Source organism: Aquarana catesbeiana, linkage group LG02, assembly GCF_042186555.1.
Source record: "Aquarana catesbeiana isolate 2022-GZ linkage group LG02, ASM4218655v1, whole genome shotgun sequence".
In the NCBI taxonomy this organism is placed as follows: domain Eukaryota; kingdom Metazoa; phylum Chordata; class Amphibia; order Anura; family Ranidae; genus Aquarana; species Aquarana catesbeiana.
Window position 1 is genome coordinate 602,613,251 of NC_133325.1, and position 18,228 is coordinate 602,631,478.

An 18,228-nucleotide genomic window follows, 5' to 3' on the forward strand; every position below is an offset into this window, starting at 1 on the left:
CACAACGCCATACTCACTGTCTGCCATTTGCCCTGTACAGTGAAAACCAGGATTAATTCGTGAAGAGAACGCCATCTGCCCATTCAAGTCGGTTACGATGAAGAACTGCAGTCAGGTCGAGACCCCAATAAGGACGACGAGCATGCAAATGAGCTTCCTTGAGATGGTTTCTGACAGTTTGTGCAGAAATTCTTTGGTTATGGAAGCCGATTGTTGCAGCAGCTGTCTGGGTGGCTGGTCTCAGACGATCTTGGAGGTGAAGATGCTGGATGTGGAGGTCCTGGGCTGGTGTGGTTACACGTGGTCTGTGGTTGTGACTCCAGTTGGATGTACTGCCAAATTCTCTGAAACGCCTTTGGAGACGGCTTATGGTAGAGAAATGAACATTCAATTCAAGGGCAACAGCTCTGGTGGACATTCCTGCAGTCAGCATGCCGGCTGCACGTTCCCTCAAAACTTGCGACATCCGTGGCATTGTGCTGTGTGATAAAACTGCACATTTTAGAGTGGCCTTTTATTGTGGCCAGCCTAAGGCACACCTGTGCAATAATCATGCCGTTTAATCAGCATCTGAATATGCCATACCTGTGAGGTGGAGATCTTTAGGTTCAGCTCATGATAAATAGGGGCAAACACAAAAGTGTTGCGTTCATAATTTTGCTCAGTATATATATATATATATATATATATATATATTGCGACTGTATGCGAGGTGAGATACACGATAATAGGTACATTTCACCTCGCATTTGTTCCATTGTAAGGGACTGAAGGGACTTCTGAGGTGGGCCTAGGGGCTGTACTGTCACAGAACAGGGATGGTGAGGAGCACCCAGCTGTATACCTTAGCCAGAAACTGAACAAGCAGGAAAAGAACTATGCCATCGTAGAAAACGAGTGTCTCGCCATTAAATGGGCCTTAGACTCCCTAAGATATTACCTACTGGGGAGGTCATTTAAACTGGTCACTGACCATGCTCCCCTAAAGTGGATGTGTGGCAACAGGGAGAAAAATGGCTGTGTGACAAGGTGGTTCCTGGCTTTACAGCCCTTTCGGTTTACGGTGGAGCACAGGCCGGGAAAATTCCAAAATAATGCAGATGCCCTCTCTCGCGTGCACTGTATGGTTGGGTCAAGTGCTCAGCCACAGGGGCTTGAGCAGAGGGGGAGGATATGTGACTGTATGCGAGGTGAGATACACGATAATGGGTACATTTCACCTCGCATTCCTTCCATTGTAAGGGACTGAACCAGAATCTGGCTCGGTTTTTCCAGCCTCTGGTTGGAGGCTGTGTTCCGGTCCGGATGTTCTGGTCCACTGGAGTCCAGACTCAGCTGGACTTTAAATATCCAGGAAGAGAGCACAGCAAGGCTCTGGTTTTGAGACTCAGGAAGGAACTTGAGTGAGAGGAGCTCTGGCTATTGGACTGTAAGGTTTGCTTTATCGCATGTTTTGTGGGTGACGGGGACCAACCTCGCACTGTCTAGAGAGGAGACTGTTTAGTTAGCGCCGGACGGCAAGGATTTACTTTACTGTTTTGTTTTTATTTCGCAAACCTCCTTGTAAATAAACCTGGCAACTGCCAGACATTTAAGAAAGTGCCATTTGCTGACTGTCCTTCAGAAAAGGTGATCCCTATGAGCTAATCTTCCCACACGTGGTAGAGAATGCGGGCATTTTTCTGAAGATGGAGGAAATATTAAAAGCCCTGCTACAGGCCAATGCAGCTCAGAGGGAAACCAACCGCCAAGTCGCAGTGGCTGCTGCAGCACAGCAAGAAATGTACCACCAAATCGCAGAGGCCGCTGCAGCACAACAGGCGGTCACTGCAGCACAACAGGCGGCCCAGCAGGAAATAAACCGGCAGTTTGCAGAGGCTCTGGTGCAACTGAAAAAGGGGTCCGCAGCTCCTGTGCCAGTGGAACCAACGATGATACGTGCATCCTACCACCTACAGAAAATGACACCTGCCGATGAGGTCGAGGCTTACATTGCGACTTTTCGAGAGAGTCGCTGTCCATGAGGGATGGCCAAAAGAGCAGTGGGCCGGTCTGTTGGCCCCATTTCTAACAGGAGAACCCCAAAAGGCCTATTTTGATTTAGAACCAGATAAAGGCCCAGGACTATGAGACTCTAAAAACAGAGATACTCGCACGCTTGGGTGTCACCATGGCAGTCCGGGCCCAGCGCGTGCATCAGTGGTCCTACTCCAGCAACAAGCCACCCCATTCACAAATGTTTGACCTGGTCCACCTCACCAGGAAGTGGTTGCAGCCCGAAACCTTGATAAGCCCTCAGATCGTGGAGCGTGTGGTAATGGACCGGTACCTGTGCGCGCTCCCTGCTGCCCTGAGGAAGTGGGTCAGACAGGGGGACCCCAAAACTGCAACCCAGTTGGTGGACCTAGTGGAGAGGTACACTGCCACTGAGGACTTGGTGAATCCATCTACGCCCCACTTTGGTGTCTCTAGAGGTGCAAGATCGCCCAGTGGTTCTGGTAAGACTGTTCCGGGGATCAAGAGCATGGGGAAGGTAGATAAGACTGTTATTACAGCTGATGAGACTGTGGGTCCTAGACCTGGAGACTGGCCAAAGAAGCCAGGAAGGTCTTTGGGGCTGTTAAGAGGACTGGGGGTAGGCCACATACGGTGTTTTCGTTGCCATGCATTAGGGCATATTGCTGCAAACTGTTCTATAGATGATGAACCTATGCAATGTGATTATGCTTTTATGAAAAGCAGTACATCTGACAAGATGTACTGCATCTTGTCAGAATCGCATTGAAAAACAGATGTGTGTTATTTCAGTGGATGGAAAGCCACTCACAGCCTTGCTAGACTCTGGTAGTGTGGTGACCCTAGTCAGGAGTGATTGTGTGAACCCCACAAAACTACACCCCAGTACTATTGGGGTAATTTGCATCCATGGAGACACTCGGGACTACCAGTCAGCGGTAGTTGAGGTTGATACCCCTTGGGGCAGTTTAACACATTCAGTGGGGGTGGTACCTTCAATGCTTCCTGAAGCTTTAGAGGGGAGAGATTTTCCCCAATTTTGGAATTTATTGGAGAGCAAGGGGAGGCTGGTAGAGAGTGCCCCCCCCTGCTGGGGAAGCACAGGAACTCTCACCAGACTCCTTTTGCCAAAGGGAAGGGGATCCCGTTGGTGGGATCGAGGAAGCCGGAGATCCTCTTCCTTTCCCTGTCATGGCTGGGGAGCCGGAGGACCTAGAAGCTAGCTCTCAGCCTGAGGGTAATGAACAGGAGATCCCCTCTGACCCTAACATTGAGAGTAGCCAAAATGTCATACCTGACTTAGAGGTCAGGAGAGAGGATTTCTGTACCGAGCAACTGCGAGAGACCACCCTCATGAGAGCCAGGGAAAACATTAAGATGTTGGATGGGGAACCGGTGGATCGTGATTGGGTGGTGTCTTTCCCCTACATGGCCGTTAAAAACAATTTATTGTATCGAGTGATAAAACATGGAGAGGACGAGGTAGAACAGCTACTGGTTCCAAAACCCTTCCGTAGGGTGGTGCTAGACTTGGCCCATGGTCATGTAATGGGAGGACATCGCGAGGTCGAAAAAAAACAGGGAGAGAATCACCCAGAGGTTTTTCTGGCCCGGGTGGCATGCGGATGTCAAGGAGTACTGCGGATCATGCCCCAAGTGCCAAGTGTAGGCACCGTCGCCCCATTTTCGCAGCCCTCTTGTCCCTCTACCTATAATCGAGGTCCCCTTTGAGATGATTGGCATGGACTTTGTGGGGCTGGTTGTGAAATCTGCCCGGGGTCACCAGCATATTCTGGTGATCCTAGACTATGCAACGCGCTATCCTGAGGCCATACCCTTGCGCAACACCTCCGCTAAGGCTATCGCCAAGGAATTGGTTCAGGTGTTTAGTTGAGTGGGGTTCCCAAAAGGTGTCTTAACCGATCAGGGCACCCCATTTATGTCTAGGGTTACCAAGGAACTGTGTAGACTATACAAAATCTCCCATCTCCGTACCTCTGTCTACCATCCCCAAACGGATGGTCTGGTTGAAAGATTTAATAAAACTTTGAAAAGAATGCTGAAAAAGGTGGTCGACAAAGATGGGAGAAACTGGGATTTTTTGCTACCATATCTCATGTTTGCCATACGTGAGGTTCCGCAGGCATCCACAGGCTATTCCCCCTTTGAGCTTTTGTATGGTAGACATCCCAGGGGGCTGCTATATGTCGCCAAAGAAACGTGGGAAGGGGAGGCCACCCCATATAGAAGCATCATACAGCATGTCTCCTTGACGTAGCATCAAATCGCAGCTGTCCTACCCCTGGTGCGAGAACATATGGAGTGAGCCCAGGAGGCCCAGAGGAGGGTCTATGACCGGGGTGCCAAGGTCCGTACTTTCAGTCCCAGGGACAGAGTGTTAGTACTGGTTCCCATGGTGGAAAGTAAGTTCCTAGCCAAGTGGCAGGGTCCTTTTGAGGTTGTCGAAAGGGTGGGGGAAGTAAACTACAAAGTCTACCAGCCAGGGAAAAGGAAACCACACCAAATTTACCATGTGAATCTCTTAAAGCCCTGGAAGGACTGAGAGACTTTACTGGCCATGTCCACGCCTCTAACAGACCGGGTACCGGTGACACCTGACGTCCCCATAACAGATACCCTGTCCGTGGCACAACAAAGTGACGTTAGGGCGTTTGTGCATAAAAATAGAGACTTTCTCCCCCTTACCCAGACTGACCAACATGATCCAACATTACATAGTGACGGAATCAGGGGTTCGCATAAATGTAAAACCGTATAGAATCCCAGAGGCCAGACGAGAGGCAGTCACAAAAAAAATAAAAAGTATGTTAGAGTTGGACGTGATAGAAGAGTCCCACAGTGAGTGGTCGAGCACATAGTGCTGGCCCCAACCGATTAATAAAAAACAAGTGAGGGCCTTCCTGGGCATTACGGGGTATTACAGACGGTTCATACCCCATTTTGCCACCATGGCCGCCCCTCTGACCGACCTGACGAAGGGTAGAGGGTCGGTCATGGTCAAGTGGAATCCCGAAGCTGAGAAGGCATTTTAGAATTTAAAGCAGGCCCTTTGTGGGTTACCAGTACTAGTGGCCCTAGACTTAAGCAAGGAGTTTGTCGTACAGACGGACGCTTCTGAGGTGGGCCTAGGGGCTGTACTGTCACAGAACAGGGATGGTGAGGAGCACCTAGTTGTATACCTGAGCCAGAAGCTGAACAAGCAGGAAAAGAACTATGCCATCGTAGAAAATGAGTGTCTAGCCATTAAATGGGCCTCCCTAAGATATTACCTACTGGGGAGGTCATTTAAACTGGTCACCGACCATGCTCCGCTAAAGTGGATGTGTGGCAACAGGGAGAAAAATGGCCGTGTGACAAGGTGGTTCCTGGCTTTCTAGCCCTTTCGGTTTATGGTGGAGCACAGGCCGGGAAAATTCCAAAATAATGCAGATGCCCTCTTTCGAGTGCACTTTATGGTTGGGTCAAGTGCTCAGCCACAGGGGCTTGAGCAGGGGGGGAGGATATGTGACTGTATGCGAGGTGAGATACACGATAATAGTAGAGTTGCCACCTCATCCCTTTAAAACCGAACACATATTAATTACACAGGCTCTGTGGCTGATTAAGGATGTAATTAAACTCACTTGGTATCTTATCTGCATTAAATTAGCCCCAGAACCTGTGTAATTCATACGTGTTCGGGTTTAAAGGGATGAGGTGGCAACCCTAGATAATAGGTACATTTCACCTCGCATTCCTTCCATTGTAAGGGACTGAACCGGAATCCGGCTCAGTTATTCCAGCCTCTGGTTAAAGGCTGGGTTCCGGTCCGGATGTTCTGTTGCACCCTTGTCCAGACTCAGCTGGACTTTAAATATCCAGGAAGAGAGCACAGCAGGGCTCTGGTTTTGAGACTCAGGAAGGAACCTGAGTGAGAGGAGCTCTGGCTATTGGAATGTAAGGTTTGCTTTATCGCATGTTTTGTGGGTGACGGGGACCAGCCCCACACTGTCTAGAGAGGAGACTGTTTGTTTAGTTAGCGCCAGACGGCAAGGATTTACTTTACTGTTTTGTTTCTATTTTGCAACCGCCAGACTTTTAAGAAAGTGCCGTTTGCTGACTATATATACACACACACACAGTATCTCACAAAAGTGAGTACACCCCTCACATTTTTGTAAATATTTTATTATATCTTTTCATGTGACAACACTGAAGAGTTGACTTTTTGCTACAATGTAAAGTAGTGAGTGTACAGCTTGTATAACAGTGTAAATTTGCTGTCCTCTCAAACTAACTCAACACACAGCCATTAATGTCTAAACCACTGGCAACAAAAGTGAGTACACCCCTAAGTGAAAATGTCCAAATTGGGCCCAGAGTGTCAATATTTTGTGCGGCCACAATCATTTTCCAGCACTGCTTTAACCCTCTTGGGCATGGAGTTCACCAGAGCTTTACAAGTTGCCACTGGAGTCCTTTTCCACTCCTCCATGCCGACATTACGGAGCTGGTGGATGTCAGAGACCTTGCGTTTCTACACTTTCCGTTTAAAGTGATACTAAAGGTTAATTTTTTATTTTCTAAATATGTTCCTTTAAGGTAGTGTACTGTTGGTTCACTTTCCTTTTCCTTCGTTTTCCTTTGTAAATGCTTTTTTTCTGTGTGCGAATTTTCAACTTCCTGTTCCCCCTGTAGAAGCTTGCCCCCATCATCCGAGCCGTTCTGGCTGTGGCTTAGTCAGCGTGCTCGCCCCCTCCCTTGGGACTACATCTCTGCGGGGAGACGCTGCGTGTGTTCACAGGCACGGGGGGCAGGGGAGCCGCAGGCGTGTCTAAGACGCTGTAGCTCCACCTCCCATGCCTTGCTGTTGTAATCTGAATGACCATCTCAGCACAGCCCCGCCTTTACTCCACCCTACTCCGCTCCCCTTTTTGCTGAAGTGGAAGTGTGGCTCAGGTTCGTCGTCACACAGCGAAAAAGTGGCACTGCACATGCGCAATGCTGCTAAGCATCAAGGGAATTGTAGTTCCTTTGAAGCCGTGACATTGCTGCAGGGAGCACTCTCGAAAACCCGGAAGTTGAGGAGAACATACAGAGAGGAAAGGAGGAAGTGCTGATAAAGCCTATTTATCTAACAGGTAAATTAAAAATTTTAGTAGAAATAACAGCTAGATTCATGATCTATATAGCATATAGATCAGATATTGCCAAAATTTTTTTTAGCTTTACAACCCCTTTAAAGATGCCCCACAGATGCTCAATAGGGTTTATGCCTGGAGACATGCTTGGCCAGTCCATCACCTTTATCCTCAGCTTCTTTAGCCAGGCAGTGGTCATCTTGGAGGTGTGTTTTGGGTCATTATCATGTTGGAATACTGCCCTGCGGCCCAGTCTCCGAAGGGAGGGGGATCATGCTCTGCTTCAGTATGTTACAGTACATGTTGGCATTTATGGTTCCCTCAATGAACTGCAAACTGTTTGCGGGCTTCCTTGTGCATCATCTTTAGAAGAGGCTTCCTTCTGGGAAGACCAATTTGATGCAGTGTGCGGCGTATGGTCTGAGCACTGACAGGCTGACCCCCCACCCCTTCAACCTCTGCAGCAATGCTGGCAGCACTCATACGTCTATTTCCCAAAGGCAACCTCTGAATATGACACTAAGCACGTGCACTCAACATCTTTGGTCGACCATGGCGAGGCCTGTTCTGAGTGGAATCTGTCCTGTTAAACTGCTGTATGGTCTTGGCCACTGTGCTGCAGCTCAGTTTCAGGGTCTTGGCAAATTTTCTTATAGCCTAGGCCATCTTTATGTAGAGCAACAATTCTTTTTTTTCAGATCCTCAGAGAGTTCTTTGCCATGAGGTGCCATGTTGAACTTCCAGTGACCAGTATGAGAGAGTGAGAGCGATAACACCAAATTAAACAAACCTTCTCCCCATTCACACCTGATACCTTGTAACACTAATGAGTCACATGACACCGGGGAGGGAAAATGGCTAATTGGGCCCAATTTGGACATTTTCACTTAGGGGTGTACTCACTTTTGTTGCCAGCGGTTTAGACATTATCGGCTGTGTGTTGAGTTATTTTGAGGGGACAGCAAATTTACACTGTTATACAAGCTGTACACTCACTACTTTACATTGTAGCAAAGTGTAATTTCTTCAGTGTTGTTACATAAAAAGATAAAATATTTACAAAAATGTGAGGGGTGTACTCACTTTTGTGAGATACTGTAGGTGTATGTATGTGTGTATATATATATATATATATATATATATATATATATATATATAAAATTATTATTATTATTTTTCCCTCTCTCTAGGGAGTTAAAGCTTTAGTTGTCAAAACCTGCAATCCAGACACACTAGTCTGTGTCATCTGGAATGCATTCAAAAACAGATAAATGATTGGGATTTCCCTTCCCAATTTCTTTTTCGATCAAATACATTCTGCTCTCCCTAAATTTACCTGGAATCAAAAGGTTCTCAGGGTGCAGAAGGGAATAGGAGGTGCTGGCCTCCCTAACTCTGAACTCTATTATCAAGCATATTTCTTACTCATATATTTGACTGCCAGTTCCAAGAAGTCAATAAACTAAGGGTCTCCGTTAAAAAAACTAATTTTTATGCTTCCATATTCTCTGCTTTGGTTCCCTCAGCCACACCCTCCATCTCTTCACTACAGTCTTGCTCTGCTTTTAAAAACCTAGGACACTCTTATCCGATACCTGAAGATCTCATCATACATAGGACCAATGATGCCAATCACAGGTAACCCAATCTTTCACCGGGGCTATGCCTTCCCATGTAAATAATCTGAACCTTCCCTCATTTACCAATGCCTTTCATCAGAAGGCCTTTATTCCTCTCTTGGACTTTGCAATTTCTAATCCTCTTTTGGTAAATAGATGGTACTATTACCTCTACCTTTAAAACTTATATTACTCTATCCTCAAGTTGACCCCTCTGAATTGCTCCTGCTCTCCCTTTCAGCTACTCTGTCAAAACATGGCTGCAACTCCCAATTTTCATGCTCTATGACCTGGTGCTCAACACAAAATATACTACCTACCCACATTACTTCACTGCAGGGGGAAGAGGAGCAAGTAACCCAGCTCAATCCAAAGGTGGTAGCCAAAGCCTGGGCGCTTATTCATAAAGAAACTTAAGTCACCAAGTCCAGAAAAAAAATGTAAAGTGTAGACTTGGTATAAAAGCCTGCATGCCCTACATACAATTTTTCTAATTCTTTCATTTGCTGGGACTGTAGTGCTTCCTTATGCATCATGTTATATATATGGTTAAGCTGCCATGCATCAAACCCCTGTGATGGTTTTATTAACCATCCCACCTGTAACCTATGCCATGATTTTGAAGACTTCACTTTTTAATTTCTGCTATGCGCACTAAAATTCCAAGACACTGGAGGTTCTCCATCGTCCCATAAATAAAGGATTGGGTCAAAGAGATTTACCTCTTAATGAGAATGAAATATACAAGACCAATACAATACTATATGGAGCACCTTGGTTCCTTTTTTGAATATTATAACGTATACAATTGAAATTCAAGTCATATTGTAATTAAATGTTATTAAAAATTACCTTTCCTTTTCAATCTGCAGTGCTGTAATTTTCTGTACAATACAATGCAATATGGCTACCTGGAGGTGTTCTGTACACAGACTGTGCACAGAAAACCCCCCTGAAAATGTAATTTCCTGCTTGTGTGATTGGCTCCCTGATTTTCCAAGAAGTCTGCACTAAGATACAAGTCAGATTTTTGGCATCCCCCGCAGCAAAAATGTAATTTCCGTTGAGATACTCCCAAAGAGAATAATGTCTAAAGGGATGCAGACCCGACCACTTTCCTCATTAGAACCCTGCAGGTGCAGCAGCTGATTGATAAATATAAAACCACTCCCATTCACATTCACTGTGCACATGGACACAGAGAAACAAACAGCTATTCCTTCAGGATAACAAAAGGTAGGAATCTGCTACAGAGTTTGTTAAAATCCTTGCAATGTACGTAAATTAGCCAGAGGGTATTGTTTTTTTCTCAACAAAAATTGGAGTTACTCTTTTTAAGCACCAAGATTCCATTACTTAGACCCTCTAGATTAGTCTACAGACCATTATTCAAATTGAATAGAATCCCACAAGGGACCATGTTGAGCGGTCAGGCATGCCGTGACACATCCCTTACTACCTTACTCCTTACTTCCTTCTCTTCCCTTCCCTCTTTCTGGCTCTCTCTGACCTCTTGCTAGTTTCCATTTTTGACAGTCTCAGGTTGTCTGACAGTCAGCATCTTATACTGATATTACCACCAGGACCAGCCTGCTTGTTCACGGTATGACACCAGTTGAAATGTTTTGTGGTATTGTGATATACGGATACATGTTGAATCATGCTGCTTTTTGTACTCTCTTTTACTTCTGATATTAATAAACCAATAAAACTTTATTTAAAAGAAAAATGAGGATCAAGTGTTTCTGGGATAGAGTTTAATTTGTTTATGAGCCCTATGGAGGTTGTTGTGAGGCTATACTGATATTTTAAAGAAAAACAAGTCTAAGATGTTGACTTCAGTTATTTTTACTGTACTGTTAAAATACTAGAACTATAAATGCTAAGAACCTCACAGTAAGTTAGATTAGGTGATGTTATTCACAATATATTTATTTAGTATTCATTATCTTTGTTTAATTGATTCAGCCACTGAAGACTTTTAGGTACACAAAACCCATTTGATAAACACACACAAATATATACTGTGTATATATATATATATATATATATATATATATATATATATATATATATATATATATATATATATATATATATATATATATATATATATATATATATATATATATATATATATATATATATATATACATCTATTTTTTTCTCCCTGGAGAAGCACTTTATCTGCAGCCATTATGGGTGTGCTTAGTAGATAATCATACTAGGGTCAATTTTAAACAGGAGCCAATTAACTTACCAACCTGTCTTTGGAGTGTGAAAGGAAACCGGAGTATGTGAAGAAAACCCCCAGCAGATAGTGTCGTTATTGTGACACTAAAAAAATTCTAATGTATTAAGCACAATGGGGGAGATAGGGTTAATATCAGACCATTATTGGGGAAAGCCCCAAAGTGTTTCACATGGCATCTTGTTTGTTACAGACAAGTTCTATACAAGCAGACAATGCAGTTGTCAAAACTTGCAATATTTAGGGTCCCATTGTGATAAAAAGCTAGACAGTTGTCAAGCTGCCTTGCATGGAGTGCATTTAAAAACAGATACATGATTGCATAATTATCTTTTTTTTTTTTAAACAGATTACCTTGGTCCTTTCCCTTCCTGGGTCATAGGTTCCAGACCACGTGATGACCTAGAAGGCAAGTTGCAGTAAATTTAATACATGTGAACAAGAGGCCAATGCAAATATTCAGAAAATCAATTTGGTTTATACAGAAAAAAAATCTTAATACTTTCTCTTACTAATCTGATTGTTATCTTTACTCACCTAAAGGGAAGTTGCCTTTAATAAGAACCAGGGCAGTAACATATAACTCTTCGGAGGGATTCTATGCTCTGCCTTAGATACAATAGTAATTTGCAGACAAAATAAATAAAGTTAAGTAAGGGAGTAAGGAAAAATATATATGTACAGTGCCTTGCAAAAGTATTCGGCCCCCTTGAACTTTTCAACCTTTTGCCACATTTCAGGCTTCAAACATAAAGATATAAAATTTTAATTTTTTGTGAAGAATCACCAACAAGTGGGACACAATTGTGAAGTGGAACGAAATCTATTGGATATTTTAAACTTTTTTAGCAAATAAAAAACTGAAAAGTGGTACGTGCAAAATTATTCGGCCCCTTTACTTTCAGTGCAGAAAACTCACTCCAGAAGTTCAGCGAGGATCTCTGAATGATCCAATGTTGTCCTAAATGACTGATGGTGATAAATAGAATCCACCTGTGTGTAATCAAGTCTCTGTATAAATGCACCTGCTCTGTGATAGTCTCAGGGTTCTGTTGAAAGAGCAGAAAGCATCATGAAGACCAAGGAACACACCAGGCAGGTCCATAATACTGTTGTGGAGAAGTTTAAAGCCGGATTTGGATACAAAAAGATTTCCCAAGCTTTAAACATCCCAAGGAGCACTGTGCAAGAGATCATTTTGAAATGGAAGGAGTATCAGACCACTGCAAATCTACCAAGACCTGGCTGTCCCTCTAAACTTTCAGCTCAGACAAGGAGAAGACTGATCAGAGATGCAGCCAAGAGGCCCATGATCACTCTGGATGAACTGCAGAGAACTACAGCTGAGGTGGGAGAGTCTGTCCATAGGACAACAATCAGTCGTACACTGCACAAATCTGCCCTTTATGGAAGAGTGGCAAGAAGAAAGCCATTTCTCAAAGATATCCATAAAAAGTCTCGTCTAAAGTTTGCCACAAGCCACCTGGGAGACACACCAAACATGTGGAAGAAGGTGCTCTGGTCCGATGAAACCAAAATCCAACTTTTTGGCCACAATGCAAAACGATGTGTTTGGCGTAAAAGCAACACAGCTCATCACCCTCAACACACCATCCCCACTGTCAAACATGGTGGTGGCAGCATTGTGGTTTGGGCCTGCTTTTCTTCAGCAGGGACAGGGAAGATGGTTAAAATTGAGGGGAAGATGGATGCAGCCAAATACAGGACCATTCTGGATGAAAACCTGTTGGAGTCTGCAAAAGACCTGAAACTGGGACGGAGATTTATCTTCCAACAAGACAATGATCCCAAACATACAGCAAAATCTACAAAGGAATGGTTCACAAATAAACGTATCCAGGTGTTAGAATGGCCAAGTCAAAGTCCAGACCTGAATCCAATCGAGAATCTGTGGAAAGAGCTGAAAACTGCTGTTCACAAACGCTCTCCATCCAACCTCACTGAGCTCAAGCTGTTTTGCAAGGAAGAATGGGCAAGAATTTCAGTCTCTCGATGTGCAAAACTGATAGAGACATACCCCAAGCGACTTGCAGCTGTAATCGCAGCAAAAGGTGGCTCTACAAAGTATTAACGCAAGGGGGCCGAATAATTTTGCACGCCCCACTTTTTATTAGTTAAAAAAGTTTCAACAATCCAATAGATTTCGTTCCACTTCACAATTGTGTCCCACTTGTTGGTGATTCTTCACAAAAAATAAAAATTTTATATCTTTATGTTTGAAGCCTGAAATGTGGAAAAAGGTTGAAAAGTTCAAGGGGGCCGAATACTTTCGCAAGGCACTGTATATTGCTAATTAGCCAATCACATGGAAGCAACTCAATGCATTTAGGCATCTAGATGTGGTGAGGATGACTTGCAGAAGTCACAATGGGGAAGAAAGGGGATTTAAGTGACTTTAAACGTGGCATGGTTGTTGGCGACAGACGGGCTGGTCTGAGTATTTCAAAATATCTGCTGGGATTTTTATGCACAACCATCTCTAGGGTTTCCAGAAAATGGTCCGAAAAAGAGAAAATATACAGTGAGTGTGGACGAAAATGCCTTGTTGATGTTCAGAGGAGAATGGGTTTGAAATGATAGAAAGGCAACAGTAACTCAAATAACCACTCGTTACAACCAAGATGCAGAATACCATCTCTGAATGCACTACACCTCAAACCTTGAAGCAGATGGACTACAGCAGCAGAAAACCACACCGGGTGCCACTCCTGTCAGCTGCGAACAGGAAACTAAGGCTACAATTCTCACAGGCTTGCCAAAATTAGACAACAGAAGATTGGAAAATTGTTGCCTGGTCTGATGAGTCTCGATTTCAGCTGCATCATTCAGATGGTAGGGTCAAAATTTGGCATAAACCACATAAAAGCATGGATCCATCCTGCCTTGTATCAACGGTTCAGGCTGGCGGTGGTAGTGTATTGGTGTGGGGGTACTTTCTTGGCACACTTTGGGCCCCTTAGTACCAATTCAGCTTATAAAGATGGAAAACTGACATTTTACCCAAATGTATTTTGAAAAACAGCTCCTCAAGAACTAAACTGCATAATTCAAAGTTTTTAGAATGAAATATAAGCGGGACCTTTTTAATTTTCTTTAATAGTTCTGTGAATTTTAGCTGCACCCTGCACAGTTAAAGAAGCCTGAAATGCTCAGCTTGTTCAACCTCAATGCCATTGCACCCCATGCTGAAAGAACATTGTTTTGTTCAATTATGACAATCTGCCAGTCCCCCAAATGGCTGGAAAGTGCTACTTAGTTGCAGATGTCATTTTTTCAGATGATTTTTATTTTTAACCACTTCAGCTCCGGAAGGTTTCATCCCCTTCATGACCAGGACATTTTTAGCTATGAGGCACTGCCCTCATTTAACTGACAATTGTGTGGTCATGCAATGATGTACCCAAATTACATTTATATAATTTTTTTACACAAATAGAGCTTTCTTTTTCTTTTTTAAAAATAAAAAAAATTCTAATCTCTTAATAAATTTTGGCCAAAATGTATTCTGCTACATGTGTTTGGTAAAAATATGAGATCTATACTGGTGTTTTTATTTATTTATTTTTTATACTACTAATGTTGGCAATCAGCGACTTATAACGGGACTGTGATAGTGCGGTAGACAATCTGACACTAACTTATACTGGGGGGAACTAGCTGCCACTGATATCACTAGTGGAATTATTACAGTGATCAGTGCGAATATGTACTGTCACTGTACCAATGACACTGGACAGTTAGGGGTTAACATCTTGGGCGATCAAGGGATTAAATATGTGCCTATGTGTATTTATTTTTATTTTTTTCCATACTACTAATGGCAGCGATCAGCGACTTATTATGGGGCTGTGATAGTGCGGTGGACAATCTGACACTAACTGACTCTGGGGGGAACTAACTGCCACTGACATCACCAGTGACATTATTACAGTGATCAGTACTAATAATATGCACTTTTACTAGGCAGTTAGGTGTTAACATCTAGGGTGATCAAGGGGTTAAATATGTGACTAACAAGTGTTTATGTGTGTACTGTGTGCTGCTTTTACTGGGGATCTAGTTGTTCCTCAAACAATGAGATCCCCGGTCACTGAACACAACTCTGTGTTGTTTACACTCACAGAGCTGTGTTCGGGGAAGCTCAGAGCCGATCATCACTGGGTGCCGGCGGTCAATCATTGGCTGGGTGATCAGCATGTGCTGTGACCAAGCACAGCACAGGCAGGCAGGCATGCGCCCCCTACTTGGAAATGCAGAATCACATATATATACGTAAATTTTGCGCACAGCGGCCGCCCTGTAGCAGTAAACCTGCAGAAGGCGGTCGGCAACTGGTTAACACAGATTTCAGATCTGGTCTCCATTTACCTCTGAGCATTGAAAAGATCATATCAACAGTATTGTAATTTGCACACTTTCCTCTTCAGAGACATTTTTCTACATAATACAGGAAGTTTCCAGCTAGATCATTTTCCGTGTAAATTACCTCTTTTCTGCTTTGTACAGAAATATTACTTTTCTGTAAAAAGCAGTTTATCATCAAAACATTTTTGGTGTTATGGCTACCATTGCAAAGAAGTAGTTATTTTATATGATCATCAGCTCCATCTAGTGGCCACAATGTGATGTTTTTCCTTATTCACTTTATCCTGCATGAATAACATTTGACCTGAAGGGGAAATATTCTAATAACATTTGATGTTGCCCTTATTTGCTCAGAACGTATGTACATGCAGTTTCACAGGAGGAATAGCTCTGCAATATTTAAAAAATAGACTCCATAAACCTTATGAATGTTTAACATGCAACATAACTTCTAAACTCATGTGTTTCTATGCAAAGCTTAAGATTTCCCCACAAAGAAACATGGGCAGTTGCTGCTAGAAATAAATGCACTGCTTAGACAAGAATTTCCATTGTACAGTCTATGCAGCCCTTCCACTGTACAGTCCTGCAGAAGGTAAACTGTTGCAACTTGTAAAAATGTTAGACAGTTGCTATAAATAGTGTCCAGTGATGGAGAACCTTGGCACCCCAGACATTTTGGAACTACATAATTTCCCATGATGCTCACCTACACTGCAGAGTACATGAGCATCATGGGGAAAGTAGTTCCAAAACATCTGGGGTGCCAAGGTTCGCCATCACAGGTTTAGCCGCTGTGCCATTACCATATAGAGAGCAGCAAGAGATCGTGTTTTGTTGTACACACAGCATAATTATTACACCAAATTGTAATCCAATTTGTGGATAAACTTATTTAATGGACAAAACAAACTTCTGATGGCTGGGGTAGGGCAGAACTTGGGAAATGCTATTTCCCACAGCGAAATAATGGCATCATTTTACTAAATCGCACCTCTCATGCCTATGCACCATAGAAGTTAAAGACGTTCGTTTTTGTTTTGTTTTTTTTGGTAAGATGTATCTTTTTATTACAAATAAAATTGTTGTTGTATACTACGACATACCAGAAATTTATTCATGTAAACCTGTAAAGTTATTGATAGGGAAGCATTAAAACTACAGTTTATTAAGCTTTGTATCATAGTTTTGGGAAGCTCAGCCTTTCCACAGATGCTTTCTTGTTATCTTTTGTAATAACAAACGTCAGCTGTGAGCTTTTAGTATTTATTTTACTTTTTTATGAATGATGTAGTAGTAGATTTGCTGCATTTGCATGTGCGTATTTCTTTTTCCTGCAAGTAAAACAGTTATCTCTAGCTGATATATAAAACCTGTGAAATGACTGACATCAGCAGAGCGTACCTAGAAGTGAGGAGGCATATAATCAATTATCACATTAAAGGGGCACCACAAGGTAAACAGATTATAGTGTTACTCGACACATGCTACAATAGATAATAGGATGACTGAGAAGGAGAGCACATAATTATAGTATACTGCAGTAAATAATCAGAAAGTAGATGACAGGTATCAGACGGGGAATAAAACCCACTATCTTCAGAGTCGCATTTAGCCTATGTTAATATGCTAAATAAACTGATTGCTTTTCAACCATTTATATAGGAAAATTAAGGGTAGGCCTATAGGTGACATATTGTAGATGCAGATATAGGTGACATACTGTAGATGCAATTTCTGCATATTGAATAATACAGTTGACACCATGTCAAACTTACAGTGATACTGCATGGTTATACTTATTCTTTTAGGCATTAAAGGGATCTCCTGCACAATACTTCTCTGAGGCTCATCCTATAATCAGGGAATGTTCATTAGATTGCACCGTGTTGTTACTATAGTTCAAAGCTTCAGTTAAATTGCTACACTGCTAGCAGTGGATGTGAGGAAAGGCAACTGTCCTGGGTGCAGTATTAACATTTGGGGAGGGGAAGGGGAGTGCTGCGTAGCGGGCTGCTGAGCTTCAGACCTCAATTCACTAATGCCCTCATTGTCATCAAGGACCTGCACACACAACCCATTGTCCCACATCCTCAGGAATTAGTTATCGGCCACCCTTGTTTCAGCACCAGGAATACTCAAGCAGTCAATCCCTGCTGAGACCAAAATGTAAGCAGGAGGAGGATCTACAGTTGTGCCAGTGGATATGTGGCTAGAAGTGTCATTCTCCTCACAACTCTCTGGAGGCATACTGCTTTGTTCAGGTTCAAGGAAGAGAGCATCTTACTTATCCAGCATTTTGTTTCAGAGGGTACCCTGAAGAGGCAATATGATCCCTATATGGTGGATACACAATGAGTAATGCAGTATTACAAATTATTGTCCATAAAGACCCCTGAGAAGCCCTTCTCCACAGGCAGATAAAGGATGTCCCTAAGCAGTGTTAAACTGCTTTAGCACTCTAAATCTGGCAACCCGGGTTGGAATATTTTACTTCCTCCTGTTATATCCCACATCTTTTGCAGGTTTGAACACCAAGAACAACTTTTCTCAGCCACCTTTCAGGGCTCTCTTGAGCGGCCTCTGTGGACCCAGCTTCTTTCATATTCACATCCTCTTTCCTCACCTTTTTCCCTGCCCTAACTGCTGTCATCCCTGACCATTCCTTGCACTTGAACCCTGCATTTTCCCTTTTCTCTCCCTTACTTACTTATCACTTTATCTCAGTTATTTCTATCATTTTGTTTTTGTCAACTCTTGAACATTTCTGAAATATTGTTTCCTTCCTTTTATCGCTCTTCCACTTCAATTATAC

At 43.1% G+C, this 18,228-nt stretch overlaps 1 protein-coding gene across 3 annotated transcripts in view; it reads right to left on the reverse strand.

Annotated features, from left to right (window-relative positions):
* LOC141128805 (cyclic AMP receptor-like protein A) overlaps nucleotides 1-18,228 on the reverse strand; it is a 1,026,785-nt gene that overhangs the window by 136,578 nt on the left and 871,979 nt on the right. For all 3 annotated transcript variants that reach the window (XM_073616335.1, XM_073616337.1, XM_073616336.1), the window contains one exon: nucleotides 11,382-11,429. In XM_073616335.1, coding sequence (XP_073472436.1) covers nucleotides 11,382-11,429 — 48 coding nt within the window. The remainder of the gene's footprint in view (nucleotides 1-11,381; nucleotides 11,430-18,228) is intronic.